The sequence below is a fragment of the Perna viridis genome, chromosome 13 (assembly GCF_037379345.1).
Source record: "Perna viridis isolate PV_CMFRI_1.1 ecotype Kerala chromosome 13, ASM3737934v1, whole genome shotgun sequence".
Lineage (NCBI taxonomy): Eukaryota > Metazoa > Mollusca > Bivalvia > Mytilida > Mytilidae > Perna > Perna viridis.
The window spans coordinates 1784643-1804119 of record NC_142457.1 but is presented as its reverse complement, the minus strand read 5'-3'; the positions used below and the strand labels follow the sequence as shown (position 1 = coordinate 1804119).

The 19477-nt window shown below is 31.7% G+C and overlaps 1 protein-coding gene across 3 annotated transcripts; it reads right to left on the bottom strand.

Moving 5' to 3' along the window:
* Positions 1-8: 8 nt before the first annotated feature.
* On the bottom strand, positions 9-14385 carry LOC148599189 (uncharacterized). Of its 3 annotated transcripts, none has more exons than XM_088557591.1 (14): positions 13717-14385; positions 11655-11684; positions 11322-11405; positions 10164-10778; positions 8483-8598; positions 8226-8290; positions 7173-7348; positions 6577-6742; positions 6233-6351; positions 3670-3775; positions 2582-2798; positions 1872-1964; positions 955-992; positions 9-649 (listed from the first exon to the last, which is right to left on the bottom strand). In XM_088557591.1, the coding sequence occupies exons 2-14, from the start codon at positions 11665-11667 to the stop codon at positions 640-642; spliced, it is 1818 nt and encodes a 605-aa protein (XP_088413717.1). In that variant the 5' UTR covers positions 11668-11684; positions 13717-14385; the 3' UTR covers positions 9-639. The 3 variants fall into 3 exon arrangements, with proteins under 3 accessions (XP_088413717.1, XP_088413715.1, XP_088413714.1); XM_088557589.1 differs by having other exon boundaries at positions 11319-11405; positions 13717-14384; XM_088557588.1 differs by having other exon boundaries at positions 11288-11405; positions 13717-14382.
* Positions 14386-19477: the final 5092 nt, after the last annotated feature.

Sequence of the window (19477 nt, the reverse complement as noted above, 5' to 3'; positions counted from 1 at the left end):
ATAATGTATAAACTAGTAACACCATAGTTTTTTTAATTCTTAATTTGAACAATTTAATACAGACTAATGTTAACAGTTTCAAATCTAGTGTACATTTATAGTTAGATGAAATAAACAATGTATTCAGAGATTTAATTAATGATGTTTAGATGTTTAATGTACCGAAGTTGATCAAAGAAAAGATATAATGATCAGTTGTTTTTCATATTTTAAAATACACACACACACACACACACACACACACACACACACACATATATATATATATATATATATATATATATATATATATATATATATATATATATATATATATATAATGTACACAAACGTCTCAGAATGTGTTTGACTCTATTCACTACATTGCTCAATCGGATCAAATCGATATAGGGAAGATAACGTAAACTTATATAAAGGTCTGAAAATGGCCAACGATGTTAGAACTGTCAAATTTGCGATGCAAATTTTTGGTCGTTCCCTCTTCTTGTACTCCCTAACGTAAGATAGCTCATTTACATCATACTTTTTAAGTTGCTCATTTATTTTTTCGTAATATTTTTTATAAAGTCACACTATGAAAATGTATACAGTCAGCAGCTATGTTTACCGGTGTGTTGTCAAACTCATCGTACACTCCATCTAGTTATATCTAAAAATAAAAAAAAAAACTTACCAGTAAAACCTTGTCGCCATACAAATATTGAAACATGTCTTAAATATACATAGTATACAATAAAAGAGTTGTATGGTTTCATTTGAATTTATTGAAATACTGTAAAACAAATCAATCCATGAAAACAAGGACATTGAAAATAAACAAAAACAAAAAAAAAATATAATAACAAAAAAACGTGTCAATATTTGAATTGATTTAGTTTTATTTGATTCGCGATTGTATATGTAATGTCAGCAATTTGATTAATACGTAATTTTGTTTATATCAATGTTACTTACGGTGCATTACGGTCCAGTATTGGTCTTTTGATTTTGTACTGAAACATATAGGAATTGATTCATTCATTTTCACGGCCATGCAACATCAAAAGGTAAACAGTATAAGGTACAAGTGTACGGACATAGATTTTAGTTTATAAGTATGATTTCCTGTTAACATAATAAACATTTTTTTTAACGTTTCAATAATGAATTGCGTATTTAGCAATGTATCATTAATAAAATGATATGGACATGTTGACTAACAAGACAAAACAACAATTTTAAAATCGGGTTAATAAACGTATCAAGAAACGCGTTTTTCTTCATAATAGACTGGTTTTGTGTCCATGATCAGTACATATTACATTGCCTTGTACCATTATAGACTTCCATTGATCCTTACTATTGCCCTTGGACTTGTAATGTGTCGATTATTGAAAAAAAAACATAGTTTGATATTGTATGAACACCTAGATTGATTATTGTTTACATTCAAGCATTGTTATAGAAGCATTAATGACTCTTTATATTAAATACGCTCATTTTTGTTTGTTACCTGCAAATGATGATAAAAGTCTTGGCAACAATTCATATAATGATAGATACTTTCTTATTGAATATATTTAAATGGTTTAACAAATGCAGGAATAAAAGATAATAATCGAAATCCTGACTGTATCCATACAGATGTTTTCCTTTCGAATGAAATTAGATTTTATTACATAGATAGTTGTTTTACAAGAAAATATAATATACAATAAATAATACCTCTAGTTGGGATCACATGGTGAAAAGAAATCCTGCATATTCCATAAACATTATTTGGCATGTCGAACTAATGTTTGACAATATGCCTACGTTGGTACTATTGTTTAATGACATTAACATTTCCTTAGTTTTATCTATCATAACAAATATTAAAAGTTATTCGTAACCGATGCCTCTGATTCAATCATACTGTATGTGTCCCGATCAGGCTGGTCCACCCTGACGGCGGATTGTCTTCGACTTGGTTGATAAATAACGACCTTCAATTATAGACACCGTAACAAATTATAGATTTACGATCGGTTAAACCTTGCATGATGTTTCATGCTTTTTGCATTTACTTGTTTTCAATATTGCTAAACGACCATATTAACCAAAATATCCAGATTAAAATCACTGATTTACATAAATGTTATGCAAATAAGATATGTTCATCAATCTGAGTTCATCATCATAACCATTATATTGATTTGATTATCCGTTTTGGTTATTTGTTTCCAGTATAAGCGGACTGAAACGGACAACACGATTGAAGTCATGCAGGAAATATGTGTAACTTAGCTTTCCGAATAAATTTAGTTGACTTTTAATACAGTTTGTTTACTTTGTTTATATGTGTAGTTTTATTTCAGTTTTGTTGTATGAGGCTGGATTTTTAACTTTTTTTTGGCTCCATATAAACGAAATAGAAATGAAATTAATTAATGGAATATTTTCTAAAAATGCATTGATCACAAATTAGTTATTACGTCAATAATTGCGAAAATTGGAAAAATGAATGAGAGAAAATATTATCAAACAAAAATTATATTGCTTTAATCATGTTATTCTTTGAATTAAAGCAAACTTGGTGTTTTATCGAACAACGTCTACTCACATTTCCAACATCTGGTTCGTCAATCGTTCTGTATGGATTTTCCTCTTCGTAATCATAGTGATAACCTGCATTTCTACCTTCCGGTCCAAAACGTTGCATCTGCATGTCCTCTTGGTCGGAGTGATAGGAAGGATTTGTGTATCTTGTTCGAAGATTTGGAACGTTTTCTATTCGTGAGTTTTCTCTTTGTAAAACTTTTTTATCATCGTCAGTATAGCTATAATGTAGGGTTGGATGAAACAAACAATGTACCAACCAAGAAAATGACAAGCCGTAACATATTTCGTCTGTCATCTAAATGAATTTATGCAAAACTGCTTCTTCATGAATATTTGAAATTTCATTTTAGAATATAGAAGGAACAAATGGCAAAAACGCAACTCAAAAAAATTGTCGTTGTTCTAGGCCTATAACATCTTTATATGTTATCAAATATCGGGAAAAAATACCGAACCGTCAGCAGCTGAATGATTAAAAAACTCAAAATCCAAAAACATTGCCGGAACGTGAACAATTAAAACAGAGATGATCTACACAGATCACGAAGAGAACCGAAGAAAAAGATAACATATAAAGGTAAGAGGAACAAGACTTAAGCACTTGCAATAAAAACTACAAAAAAGGAATCAAGTATGGTGCTCAAGAAAGATAAGCTGATTCTACTCCATCTGCAGCAGCCGCTATATTGCAAGTGAGTATAATCCTGAATAATCTAATCAAGGGAAACAAGGTTATAGCTGTAATCAAAAGAATGTAATCCAGGGTCAAAGTCAAAGACCAGTCATGGAAAACAGGCACAATATCATATTTCCTAAAACAGTTTCTATGTGGCCTACAGAGTGATTTGCAATAAAAATATTTGGGATTAAGAATACATTAATCATCCATTATAAGCCTCTCGCCGGTTTTTACGCAGAACTGAACTTATTATTCATATTATTACCCCTCAAAATTGTGCGTTTCTACTGTTCGTATATATACATACATCTATAACATTACAAAATGTTTCATATACAATGATCTTATGCCATGTAATCGTTTGTTAACATAACAGAACTTGCAAAAAGGCATAAAAATGAATTACATACTTATCAAGATGCTTTCCTTTCTTTGTACGGTTTAATTTTCTACATACACAACCAAGAGCTATTACAAATATCACAACTAAAGCTCCTCCAGAACCTGCAGCTATGCCTATTTTAAAAAATATATTGTACAAACCATTTATTTTGATCTCTATTGTGTGTATACAGGTGTAATTTCTTCAAAAGTCTTGAAAGTAATGCTTGTATCACGTAAATTTTGTATATGTTGTAATAACAGGTAATACACTTACTAAATAACGTCATAATGCGATTAGATTTTTCCGCATTTAATTATATCAATAAATTGCGACATAACAACGTATACACGTGTGCGCATAGGCTAACGATCAGAACGTTTATTGCTGAAGTGTTATTGTCATTGTGATTTCTAAAAGAAATCTTCGGATTACATAATTATAGATTATAAATAAAGTTTGCGAAAAGAAAAAAATATTTTAAATTAGAAAATTTCAGAGTATATTAAAACATACTGAAAACGAAAACGAAGGATGAATGCTTAAATAATATTGATAATTGCATATACTAACCAGTAAGGGTTTGGATTGAGTCCAATTGAAGCAGCGACATGATAATTATATTAACCAAGTAAAAAGGACAAAATACAATGAAAAATAAAAGATAATAAAACGGATGTGGTGAATTGCAGAAAATGTACAAGGGTAAAACCTAAATACAGTATGGTTAATTCTTTCAGACTCACAAAAAGGTCTTCAATAAGTATATACACAAATTTAAGTAAACACTGGAAGACTTAAACCTAGAAGTAATGCAATGACATACCGACACATTAATGACCAACATCTCCCAACTCTGGGCAGTCAGGAGATGATGATTGTTGACCCAAACTTGGTGTCTAAGCAATTTCTTCAAAATAACACATTTATGACGTTTGTACCACAGCGTGACTGTAACACAACTTTTCATAAACTTTTAAACTTGAACTGCAAGGGTTTCAATACAGATGGATTATCAGGGTCGGGTCAGCAGACTATGCAGACATTATTAAAGTAGAAAAAGGGGGAAACAGAGATACATATAAACAATCTGGACAACAGGGAAATATGTTATATTAAAACATATTTTGTATAAAATTCACCCCAACAAGTAACCGTAACCACTTACACATACATTCCATGAATCACTTACAATATCCTGCTTCCATCACATTGCATATAAGTAAAATCCGGTACACGTCACGTTCGTTGAGTTTTGCAATTATGAAAGGCTTGATATAATGTATTTCTCATTTGAGAAATGTCATTATGGTACATCAAATTATATGACGGTCATAATGTCCTCATAGTACTTATAAAGAACGTACGGACTTAGCGATCAATGGGTCGTGTTTATATTACAAAAGCTGGAGTTGATATTTTATGTATAGGAGGAAATGTTTATTTTTTAAATCGGTTTGAAATGTCCTGTTCCATCCAGGTATGTGTAAAAAGTTATTTATTAGAGTAGGGAACTTATGATATTCCGATTCAATTCCAGTGGAGTAAACGTATGTGAGAAAATTTTAAAATCAAGATCATTCTGTCCTATAATCTTTATTCTCTTTATTCCCTGCTAATGCATAATCGATATCACAATATTTTCAATTTAAGAATATTTTCTATGTAAGAAAGGATCGTTCCATGGTTTGTTTCGTAGCTTTCACAATCTCCAAACTCGACAAAATATTCAAAAACATTAGGCTCAAATTATGTTTATAAGGTTAAGTGTGCCTAATTCCCAAAAGCATCTGTTTCTTTACCTTATACTAGATACGCATATCTGTAGGTCCCTATTTTGAATAGAACCATGACCAGTAAGATCACACAGAATAGATCTTATTATGTCAAATGGGAGCGTGATGCATCAAGAAGACAAAAAGTTGTTTTTATCGCTTTCGGAATGTAGACTTGCAGAAAACATTTATTTCTGTTCAAAGGTTAAAATTCATTGTCACATGAAGTTCAATGAAATGCGTTTTATATGAATTCCAAATGAAACTAACATGATTTTCATGTTAACGTCAGTTACATGAATTTAGATATAACGCAAAGCTAGATTCACATTAATTTCACGTGAATAATTTAACAAACATTTTTTGTTCATTTAGGGTTGCTCATTTACTTGTGTTTCAATGCGCGTTCTACTTTAGTAAGTATGTGTTCTTTGTTGTGTGTGTCTCTTTTCGCTTGAATCTTGAATCTCTTGATTACACTTAAAGTATCAGCTATCTTTTACAGAGACGGTTGATTTGATAAAAAAAAATATGTAACGTATTGGATTAATAGGTAACCGTATCTTTTCATAGTTTGATACTTAATGGCTGCAAGGTGTGCATGTAAGTAATCTTTTTTTTTTGGAATTTCTATGATTACAACACCAACAAGGTCGAGACTGTAAATATTCATAAATGTGCTATACGATAATGAAATGATTCGATTAAATATCTTCCATCTTGGATTACAAAACGCCTTTTTTAATTAAAAAAACAATTTCTTTGTTTGTATTGATTTATATCTTGAAAACTATCATTAAATGATAACACACATACCAATTATATCTGTTTTTGTGAATTTTTCTGGAGGTGAAGTAATAGGCGTTGGCGTTGTCTTAGAAATTGATATATTACAAAATGCACCTTCGTACGCAGATGTTTTTGTTGAATTACAACTGTTAAAATAAAAACAAAATTTAAATATGAAATATAACAACAACAAAAGAAAAGAAATTGTTTGATTTATGCCACTTCGTGTTTTCGTTGTATTTTCATTAACTTGTTTTTGTTTGTCAAATTCTGCCATCGGAATAAATTCCATTTGAGTTTAAGAATATAGTTCCTTTTCATATTTAGAGAGAATTATTTCTTCAATTTAAACTACATTTTATCTCACTTACAAACACTTAACTTCCCCTGCTGAATTCGTTCCACAGCTTCCACGATTTCCACATCTGTTCTTATTTTCCGGTTTCTGACATTTGTCAATACAGGATGGCCAGCCATTGGAAAGCCATTTTCCTTCTTCGTGTAGAGAACAGTGTGCCGTGGGGAATAGGCTACTATCTGAATATTAAGACTAATCAGTTGCTTTACTGCTCAAATGCTTCATTTTCTATTCTATGATAAATTATTTGATTGTTTGATAGTATTAGTCTTACGTTCACACGGATAAAACATTGTTTCTGTTGAACGAATATAATGTTTCTTTTCAACTTACTGTCTTTCTTTTTAATTTCCATACACATGTAATTATAACCATAATTACACATCTTTCACATGATTTAAGAAAATGAAATCCAGTGTAATGTTGTTTCTTATAGCACAATGAAGGACATTTGTTAATTGTGGAAAATTTGAATTCATAATATGGATATGAATATAAACATATAAGCGTTCGCTTTAACAGTGATAAATATTCATTATACTGGACTTTGAAATCTACATTGCTTTAATGATTTATTATATGTTAACAAATAGGACAAACTATACTTACAACCATCAAGGACAATAGACACCCTGCCAATTGTTTTATTTATATTTACTGGTAAATCTGCTATACATTGTGGTAACAAGCTTCCATTTGTCAATTTGTTGATTATACCAGTGCGTTCTGTTGATGTTTTAGGGGTTTTTAAAATAACGTCTGCAGTACATCCAATACTACCCATGCTAAACCAATATCATATACAAATGCAATAATATTACCGAAAAAGGAAGAAAAAAAAACAGGACGGTATTACCTAATCATAACTTTTATCCTACATGTTTAGACTTTAAGACAAAAGTGTTTGTTATTGTGATTTTGAACCACAAATGACGATTTGCTTCCCCAATTATCATTTGAAAAAGTTAAGGGCTGCTTTTGTTGTTTTTTTTTTACTTAAAATTTACTATTTTCCAGTTATGCGAATCTAAATTTTACACAAAAAACATAACAATAAAATACTTTAATTCAGTTTATATTCGTTGCTCTGTATATATAGCATTTTAATGTGCATATATTACTACTTAAAACAAGACTGCAAGCCACAAAGACACCTTCAGCAATATATATATTTATGTTTTCCTTGTTTTTTGTTAATAAATGTAGAAATTTCACTCAAATTCATGTACTTATTACCCCAATTTTTTTTTAAAAAGGTTTTAAATTAAATGATGCTAAATCAGTTTTAATTATCCCTCTCTATGACTATAAGTTTTGTTCGTTTAAGATGTATGTAAAATTGAATGTTCAGATCTCCAATAAACATCATGTACCATGCCAAATTCAAATCACATTTTTCTTACCAAATAGTTACATTATCATTTTTTTTTAAATTTCTTCAACATTTAAACTTTTATCCCTAATTAAAGATTTATTATATTTTTCATAAATGTTAATACTTTTAAATCTTATTTCCCCAAACTCCCCATTTAAAACATCCACCCAATACACTCTGACCTTTCTCTATCTCCAAAAACCATCAACTGGGAAGTAGCCCATACAAAATGTGACATATGTGGTCAATGTAGATTCGTCTTAAAAGAAACCCAAAACACTACTCACAAAAATGTCAAGTTTGCAATTCTCACAAATGTTCCGTTAAGAATTTCGTTGTAATATTCTGTCAACTGAAATATATATATAAAAAATGATTATTCAGTACAGTTTTAGAGATTTTGTGTTCTAATAGAATAAAATATCAATAATTGCAATATTACTTTGACAAAAAATAGAATCATAACTGAACATCCATAGATACTGACACTTTGTGCTAGAAAATAAAATGAACTAAAACAATAAATTTCACACAAACTACATACGGAAACATTAAATGTGACAGACAAATTCTTGTATGCATCGGACTGTACATCCTCCAACGATTTGTTGAACGTTCCATTTACAATGATTGCAAGATTGACGTTCACTTCACTGTCATCTGCAAAAATTGCATACAGTTTATGTTCATGTTAATTTGGAAAGATAGGCAAAAATATATAGCGACAAATAATAACATAGTAATTCATATTAAAGTGATTTGTTTTTACTCAACCAAATCCTGTATAATGAATGGAATTGGTGACATGTTACGAAATCATGGTGTGCTCATTAGGCAAACCAGGTTATTTTGTATAGTTGATTTGGTATTGTGACGTCATTAACACAAAGTCAGTTATATATATACTGCAAACATTATAATGTCAGGAATATATACATTCGCCTTTTTACTTGAATCCATTCAAAAATTAATAAGAGGTCTATATCGATGTGGTATTTGCATTGATGTCGTATTGCCTATTCAAATATAAGAAACTTGCAAGCTAAACTAATTGCATGTAATTAAATCAAGCACTGTCAAATAGTTTACGTAGAGACATAACAAAGATAAATCGCCCCGTGTCAAAGGAATAAGCCCACAAAAGTGTTAGGTTTGTCGTAAAAGGCGATAAAATAGTTCTCAGAACAATGACCGGGGACAAGGGTACTTTGCCCACTGAGCAACTGGGTTGTGTGTCCCAGGTGGTGGAATGGGCTACCCCTGACATGTTGCAGGTCTCAATTCGGAAGACCTGACCGCAAATCATAGTGATGCAACGTGTTAGGAAAGATGTCACGTTCATCGCTATTTGAAAAACCATTCTGTGGTATTCTATCGGAGTAGAAAACGTGGTCTCCGCCATCGGAGGCTAAATTGCACGATCTTTCCCACCTCTCCCTTTCCAGTGGCAATCAAAATTTGTCGACCCCATTTTCTTATGTGTCCCATCCCATTTTTCATTTTATCATCATTTCTTGTTAATTTTATCATCATTTCTTGTCAATTTTATCATCCATTTCATGTTTATAGACTGAATATGGCTTCTCGGCGTTAACCCTGACAATCAATCAATCAAGATAAAATGAGAGCAAACACAAAACAAACAAACAAACAAACAAATGTTTTAATGAAACAGAAAGCAATAGAGCAATTTTTATGAAATTAAACTTTATCATTTAACTGGAATCTGATGTCCAGTAATACAGATTTGGCGATTTTGAACATTTGCGTCTGTTTCTTAAAAAAAAACATTCAGACACATATGTGTATCGACCAAATGGCGAATGTCGTTTTATTATTATTGATACAATATCACACCCATGAAGTTTATTATTGCAATGTTATTGAAATACTAACTTTGCACTTCAACATGTCCGGAGCAACTGCAGTCCCTCTCTCTTTTGAGGAAGTTATTATTTTAAATTTTAGTACTATACTATACTAGTAATATAAGCTGATCTGTGAATGTAAATTGTTTCTATTTTCTGTCTGTTTTCAAGTTTTGGCCATGTACCCTCATGTCTCTCAGTTGTCCCATTGATATGATGCTTCCGTTACGTTTTGGTGTATATTCTAAACTTTAATTTAAAAAAAAACTTACGTGCAATTTCAAAGGGCTCCAGACAAAAACGCAACGACAAGAAACTACAAGTTAAAAAGAATATAAATAACATTCATGTACATACATATGTATATTTTCCGATGTCCTATAGTAGTGGTTGCTATGGTAGTAGAAGATGTTGTCTTTGTTGGTATCGAGGAATTTTCCAACGATGATGTCATCGTGGGATTTAATGTGCTAATTCCCGAAGAAGGAGATGCTGTTGTGTTTTGTAACGCAGTATTTTCCGTAGAGGGAGGTGTTGTCATAGGTTGTAATGTGGTATTTTCCAAGGAAGAAGATGTCATTGTGGGATTAAATGTGGTATTTTCCTTAGAAGAAGAAATCATTGTAGGTGGTACATGTAAATTTGTTTTTCCTGAGGAAGGAGATATTGTTATAGGTGGTAACATGGTAGATCCTAAAGGAAATGCTGTCGAGGGTGGTAAAGTGGTAATTCCCAAGGAAGAAGTCATTGTTGGTTGTAATGTGGTATTTGCTGAAGTGGATGTCATCGCAGGTTGAAATGTTGTATTTTCTGAAGAATGAAATGTTGTTATAGGTGGTGAGGGGGTGTTTCCCGAAGAAGGCGATGTCAACGTGGTTGTCGATGAAGATGCCATCATAGGTGACGGAGTTGATACTATCCTAGACGATAAACTGTTACTACCCGCAGAAACTGATGAGAGCGTGTCGTTGCCTGAAGTTGTGATAGATGATAACAAAGTATCAATTACAAGGGATTAACATGGAAGTTAACGTGGAAATGAATAATGTGGAAATTACATACATGGTCATCGATGATATTCGCCTTTGCTAACGCGACCTGTCCTTACTTGGTCGTTAGACCTCTTTTAAGACTTATCTTGAAATGCATATATCTTTATAACATTTGCTGTTAACATACCCAATAGGTAAACAGAATAAGTATTAAAACAAGTAGTCATGAACGACACGTCAAATTAAGCCACTAATAATCAAAATAATATATGTATGAAAGATCATTAATAGGCAAATATCTTGTTTCTTGCACAAATTATACTTAGATATATTGTGTTTTAATCTAGCCAAATGATCGCTATAATTTTTTTTGTTTGTTTTTTTTTTTTTTGTTTTTTTTTGTTTTTGTTTTTGTTTTTTTGTTTGTTTGTTTGTTTTTTTTTTTTTGTCTTGGGATGTATCTTATATTATCTTTGAATTAAATCCTACAACTTTTATCCAGTTTTATGTGATTTGTTACCACCATTAGGTACTCTTGTGGTCGATCCTTGTGAGGTGTTTGGCAGACACAGGGCAGTATAGACGACAACGAATGACACATCTGTAACTAAAGTATAAAAAACCGTTATTACTTTTAAGCATGACTATAAAAAAACATTTTCCAATTAGTATGAATGAACCCATGTTTTTTTAGAAGTCTGATTATATTATGTACATGTTTTATCCCAAATCAAAAACTGCCAAAGACATCGAAGAAAAAATACGAGGAAAAGTCTGCTGCTACATTATGACGTAAAATTTAAGGAAATAATTAATAAAAAAAATAAACTTTTTCTATTGTAAAGTTCTTACTTACTTCTTAGATGCATCTTGTTAATGATTATATCTAAAAGTGAAAATTTCAAAATGATAACAAAACGTTCAATATGCAAATTCTGTACTCAAAGTAGATATTTCCACAATTTCAATTTTAACTGAGGTTTATACTGCAAACAAATTTCAGAACATTGGAAGCCATTGTTGAAAGCCAATAAGAATAGCTTATGTATATTTTAGGTATTTTTCAAATGCTTAACTGCTTTGCAATTTACATTGGTAGTACACAATCGCATTTTTCTATGGAATTTGTTATTATATATTCCTATAATGTTCATTTATAAGGAGAAAAAAGATGCGGTTTGATTGCAAATGTGACATTTATCCATCAAAACACATGCGCGCAACGATCAATCAAATTTCTACATGTCTTAAATGATATATAAAACCAATACAATAAAGCAAGCTGTAAAAGGCCCCAAAATGAATACAATCAAATTATTTATAAAAAAAACAAAATCGACCCAATATGTAGAAAAGGAGGAAAACATTAACGACAAATTGAAAATTTGATTTGTTTTTTTTAACATAAGGTACCCGTCCATATAACATTTAGACAATGCCTATGCTAGGGGTGATTCGTGGTGAAACAACACAAATCGACTGACGCTTTTACAGTCTACAAATGCTAAATGCTATATTTGATATAACTATGTTGTATCTATAATCAAATCTGTATTTTAGAGAATACTATTCATTCTGTTTTGTACTTACTATCTATAAAAATTTATTTCGAAACTGCAATAAATGAATAATAAAGTGTGATTGATAATAAGGCCTCTTACTGTTTCTGAATGAGAAGGAAAAGTAAATATAAATTGTTATATTTCGACATCATGAGCTTTTTATAAAAAAGTAAACAGGCCTCCTCGAGCATTTGGTTTTGTTAACGTGTTAACGGCTTATCTGTTCTCCTTCTTTAATAACCTGTGCACATGTAGGATGATGGTGCAAAACAATACTTTATTGCTCGTCACCATTTTTGAAGAAATTGAAAATAGGCCGATTGATGATATGGCAATCACAATAAGATTCATGTCAGTTAAGCGGTACATTGTTTACATTTAGTACTAGTACGTAAGGACGATAAAGTATTATCTGAATATAGAATAGATTGGGGTTGAATGAGCATGTGTATAATATGTGTATAATATATCAAGCTACATATAAAATTCACACGGACATACAATGAATTAATGTAAAAATTTATATGCAATTTATGCAAAAGCTCTATTTACATTAATTTTACAGTACAGGAATCTTCATTTGTTTCAATTGCTTCATTCGTTAAAAATCATATACAGTTCACTTGAAGTCTAAACTGATTTTGCCTGTCTGTGTGTGACATACGAAACACTGCTTATATGGAATTAAAGAAGCGTTGTGGGTGCACTTAAATAAACTGTTATGTGTAAAGATGAAATACCATTATTTTTTTATGCAAGAAAAGACAATCATACATAAAGGTACATATGAATAAAAATAAGAAATACAATATCCGCCGATATTATTTTTTCACTGTTTCTTGCTCTTTTGTTTATATATTTGGGGAAAATTAGGAGACGTTCCAAATGGTGATTTTTATATTGCACGCCTTGACCGAAATGAAATTTCAGAACAGGACTTCGCTTATCTTTTGAGTAGAGCAACTTTAGTCGAACACTTATTTGAAAAAAGGCAAATGTAAGGTTTTTATAGTTCAGCATTAAAGCAAACAACCGTAAGCAGTACAAAACAGGGGACCTTAACATGATATCTAACTGTCAAACATGCTTGACTTGTGTGGGAAATGATCTGTTTTGAATTACTTCTTCATTAAATCTTTCATAAAAAACACAATTCATTTGGTTCCAGTTGAAATATATGGAAGAAATATGTTTATAATTTTAATTGCAATAATTCACAGTACACTTGAAACACAGGTATGGTATTTTCACAAAAATATACGGCTATTGTATGAATATCGGTGAATACAAAGTTGGTATCATATCACTCGATCGTTCAATATGATACTATACAAATTACTGTATAATAATACTTACGGTCCTAAAAGTTAAGCAAAGTAATCCTTTGTAGAGGCAAAAACGGAACTATGGTGTGATTTGTACCTCGATATCGTTGGTTTAAGTATATTACTAGATTGGTATTACCAAGAATGGTTTCTTACAAAATGAAATAGATCTACACAATAGGACACATTTATGAAAGTAAACACCTAAAATGACCTTAGTACATTCCTTTTATCAATCACATTGATTGGTTTACCCCTATGATAGCAAATAAGATAAAGCGTCCAGTAAATTTGTAAAAATTGATATATTATCAAATTTAAATCTAATCGGACATAAGAGTGTCTATAGAGTATATAAAGTTGCCGTACTAGGTACCAATCATATGTACCTATATTATTTATCATTTGCAGCACCACATTTGGAAAATGTCATTCTGGTATGCTTTTGCACCCCTATTTTGAAGCAAACGATGCAAAGTATTGTTAGGTATTCATTCAACGTCATGAAACAATTCTTTAGCCTGAATATTTTTACTAATATCCTAATAATTTTCTCTGTGTAACCCAGATTGTAATGGGAATCAGCCACTTCCCTTTTTCAGACACATGTAATTTACCGAATTGTCATTATACCAGTGGCTAAAAATGGTAATTAAAAACAGCTCTCATCATGTGTTAAAAGGTTATACATTATTGTTTATTTAGCATTATATCCGCCATCATAAAGTAAGAAATAAAACATAACAAGAACGTACATGGACTTAAAGTATGGTGAATTTAATCTTCAAAAAGCATGAAATTGACATTTTTAATTGACATTCTGAAATTTTCATTGACAAAGGTTTGTAGGAACTACACCGTATTTTACCTAAATGGTATAAAATGAATAAACAAAAGTCGTCTTTTGAGGTAAGCACAAGTTGTCGGATGTTTTAAAATTGCGTAAGCATCTTTCAAGAAGGGATAAAACATTGTGACTTTTATACTTAGACAAAGTTATATGTTGGTTCAGTAGTAAATGGCAGTTGCCTACTCTTTCTCAAACATTATCCAATATTGAGATAAAATATACGGATTAAGAAGGACGCTTTTACATCGATTGGAAGGCAATATTAAACAATTCCCTGCTTTTCTAGAAACACCCGCCAAGTTGCTCATAAAAAGAAGTCAAGTCCGGGGTAAACAAACGAGAAAGGAAAACTATGAGTCGTTGAATAAATCGGTTTTCATGGTGCAGATGGATACACCATAACGATCCACGAGTTCAAGATGACGACCGTGAAACTTCTGTAGTTATGACTTCAATTTCGTAGCAACATAACCCTGTTCCAGGAGCCTGTTTGTTAGAGTTCTAGCGCGATACAAAAAGTCTGCGTAGTTTCGGCAAGCTCTGGCATAACGTATGAGTTGTGATATGAACACTCCAATATATTATGGTATCTAATTTGGTTCATGTAAGTTACCTCCCTTATTGTCCGGTGCAACAAAAATTTCGAATTTAACAAAAGTGTCCTATTTAATCAAGTAATCACGAAAACTTGTTTGTTCCATAAATCGTGTCTGCTTCTCAAAATCAGTAAGTGAACCCCAAGCAGCGTTAATGCTGAAAATTACGTTCTTGTTTAAAAACGACCCAAATTATATCTTTAGCGGTGCCTTTGCGATTCGACTAGGGGATGCTTCTAACGAATATTATATCAATCGATGATTTTAGTTACTTTATGTTCTTTGTTGTGTATTTCTGTTTTACATGTCTGGTCTTTGTCCCTGGATTACATTATTTTGATTACCTCTATAACCTTGGTTCCCTTGATCACTCTTGCAAGATAGGGTTTTAATTTTTCATTTTCATAATAGAAATTGATGTCAATACAAATTTGATTCGAATATCAAAGTTAGTGATATTTCCTAAAAAAAAATACTGAATTAAAAACCGAAAATCATTCGACTATTCTTACATCATTTGTTTCGTCCCTTGTAATATGTTGTAGCCTGCCTGTTCTATTGTTGACTTGTACACTATTATTCGAAATAAGCTATCATATTTTATTAATCGAATTTAATGTACATTTATTTGACAATATAAAAAGGTTTAATTCACATAGTTTTATCTCTTTGCAAAGAAATAATACCTGGCCAACGGATATCTTACGTAATCTGTTCAAAAATGGAAAACGCCCTTCGAATATTTAACTAAGATAGCGTTCTACTAGACATATGACAAATAAAGAAATTTATGTGCAATCATTCGTTTTTAGTCCTTTTTGCAGTCAGTTGGTTGATTTTTCTTCAATAAATCACTTTGTTTTTATCTTGCAATACCAAATATAAAAAGACTCTCTCAAACTTTTATATGCGTACATATATACATATACTGTTATTTTTAGTGAAACATATCACCATTCGCCCCGTGCAGGTCCGGGTGTTAAAAGAATAGGCCTGCAGCAACGCTAAGCTTGTCGTAAAAGGCGACTAAAAAGTGCTTAGAAATCTAGACGACTCTATTCTCTACACTGCTCCATCGAATCTGAGTCGTCACATTCTGAGACGTTGTATAATATTGATTTGTTGTGACATGCATCATTAATTTGATCCTCTATCCGACATAATAACACCTAGATGAACTGTCCCGTACTACCATACATCGTGTACTAAGTTACAGCCCTAGATTAATCCTACGAGGAGTAATCACCCGGCCAGCGAAAGCTATATTTTTATATAGCCTAGCTGGCCGAGTGGTCTAGGGCGCTGGACTTAGATTTAGATTTTAGATTTTTCATGATTTAGATGCTTGGAAAATAAGAGAGTGTGATGGGGTTTTACAGCTTTTAGGCATATGGATTGGCAAAGATAAGAAGTTATGTGATAATCTAAATTGGGATTCCAAAGTGCAGTCTATTTCAAAAATACTGAATCTTTGGAAAATGAGACAATTGTCAATCCATGGTAGAGTAACTGTGATAAATACTCTTTTAATGAGCAAGCTTTGGTATACTCTGATGGTAGTTAATATACCCGAAAAATACTCTAAAGATATAAAGAAATTGTGCATCGGGTTTTTGTGGAATGATAAACCACCTTTGGTTGCTTATGATGTTGTTATTAATAGAATACTAGATGGAGGTTTGAACTTTCCAGAAATTTTACATAAGATGTATGCGTTTAGACTTAAATTTTTAAGTCGTTTGTTAGATGTAGAGTATTGTGCTGTTTGGAAGCATCTTTGCACTTATTTCTTTTCCAAAGTACAAGATATGAAACTTGGTATTGAGATTTTGTTCTGTGAATTTAAGCAGAGACAGTTGGAGAGTTTACCTGATTTTTATAAATGTATGCTGTTTGCTTGGGGAAAGATACGTGATTATATTGAAATTGATATCAATTTGAATAATGTATTTGACCTGCCTCTGTTCAATAATCCTTTGATTACTAATAATGGTAATATGCTGTATATCAAGACTTTTATAGATGCAGGCATTATTAAAATGAAAGATTTAGCATTTGAATGTAAAAAGGGATTCATGAGAGATGAGTTTGTTCAAGATATTGTTTCTGAAAAGTTTCCACAGGTATCTGCTGCTAAGATTATTAAGGTAGTACAATGTATAAAACAATGTATTCCTGATGAATGTAAAATTTTAGTAGAAAATAATGAAAATGTTCGTAGAAATCTCATTTTGAATATAGAATGTAATGTTAATAATAGAAAGTACTCTTTTCCTAGTACAACAAAGTTTTTTTATTCTATGTTGTTGAAGTCATTATCAAAAGAACCAAATGCTGTCAAATATTGGTGTGAGATGTTTTCTGATTTTGATACTCAAAAAGTCCAAACAATTTTGAACTTTCCATTGTTACCAAGTGATTGGATTGAGTTATCATTTAAAATATTTCATAGAGTTTTATTTACTAAGGAGAGGTTATTGAGATGTCGCATTACTGATGATTCATTGTGTCCAGTTTGTGACGATATGCATGAGGACTTAGAACATCTTATAATTTCGTGTAGATGTTTGACTCGATTCAATGACTTTTTTAAAGATTTTTTACATAATATATTGTGTAATAGTTCAGCTAGCTTTATCAATATGTTAGACTTTAATTTTCTATGTTATTTCGGTCTACTCAAGAATGATAAAAAAGTTAACTTTTATTTTGTTAATACTGCTTTATCTGTTAGAAGGTTTTGTGTTGTAAAGAGAAGAAATTTAGTCATGAAAGATGAGAAAGTTTTGCACATTATTTCTTATTTTAAATCTGTTCTTCAAAAGCATGTTAATTATGCTTACATGTATTATATACAGAAAAAGAACTTTTCTTTGTTTCAAAAATATTACTTGAATGACAATCCTGTTCTGCGCATCTCTGATGATAATGTTGTGATAGACTTTTAAATATACTTATTCATATATACTGTCAATGTAATTTCAGAAAAATTTGTGATCTGTGATATGTGAATTATTGGGAGACTAGCCCAATAATTCTTTTATATGATGTTTTACTGTGAATAAAATTTTATCAAGATAAAAAAAAAAGGGGGCGCTGGACTTAGTGCAGGCGGTGTTGCCATAGATGTCACAGCGGTACGTGTTCGAGTCCCGCGGAGGGAACGACAAAAATTTGCTTCGCAAATTTGACAGTTCAAACATCGTTGGGAATTTTTCAGACCCTTCTATAAGTTTACGTTATCTTCCCTGTATCAATTTGATCCGATGGAGCAGTGTATATATATAACATCTCAGAATGTGACGACTCTATTATCTACACTGCTCCATCGGATCAAATTGATACAGGGAAGATAACGTTAACTTATAGAATCTTTCTATCCCAACCCAATTTTCATATGATCATAATTTTGTGTTCATTTTATCATTCATTTCATGTTAATCGCCTGAATATAACTGAAATATTGCTGCTCGGGCGATAAACACCAACAATCAATCAATCGTATTGAAGTTTACCCTCTACCAATATAAACAAAAAACTATGCCAGTACACCAGCAGTCTTTATATTTGTTCAAAGCCATATATATCCACTTTTATTGATAAGTCCTTGGTAACAAGGTATTTCAGTCATGTAAACATTCATACGCCATATTGAAAAATTAGGAAATCGAAAGAAGGTAAAGTAGATAACATATTACATTCAGTTGTTTCAGAATATTTTACAATGTACGTATTGCGTTATTTGAATGGGGATAAAATAATATTAATGAGATATGGAGTAATAGATTACTGCCATTGTTGTACAAATCGAAAGAACAGGACTATGAAAATGGCGAATAAAGTTTAGGTGATTGATTGTTGGGGGTTTGACTTCCGAGCAGCAATATTTCAGCTATATCCTGGCGATGAACATGAAATGGATGATAAAATAATTATGAAAATGGAAAAGGGATGGTACACATGGATAATGGTCTCGACAAATTTCGATTGCCACTGGAAATTGGAGGACGGTATGATAGGGTCGCGGAATTTAGCCTCCTGTGGCGAAGCCCAATGGTTCCTACTCCGATAGAAAACCACAGACGGGTTCTTTAACGACCACAGAACATGACATCTTTCCCAACACGGTGTACAACTATGGTCTGCAGTCTGGTTTTCCGTATCATGGCCTGATGACCCCAGCACGTTACATGCCAGTGGTACCCCATTCCACTACCTGGGATACACACCTTAGTTGCTCTGTGTGCAGAGGGCGTTAGCCCCTGGCCAGGCTTCTGAGCACTTTATAGTCGCCGCTTACGACAAGCTTAGCGCTGCTGTGGTCCTATTCCCTTAACACCCGGACC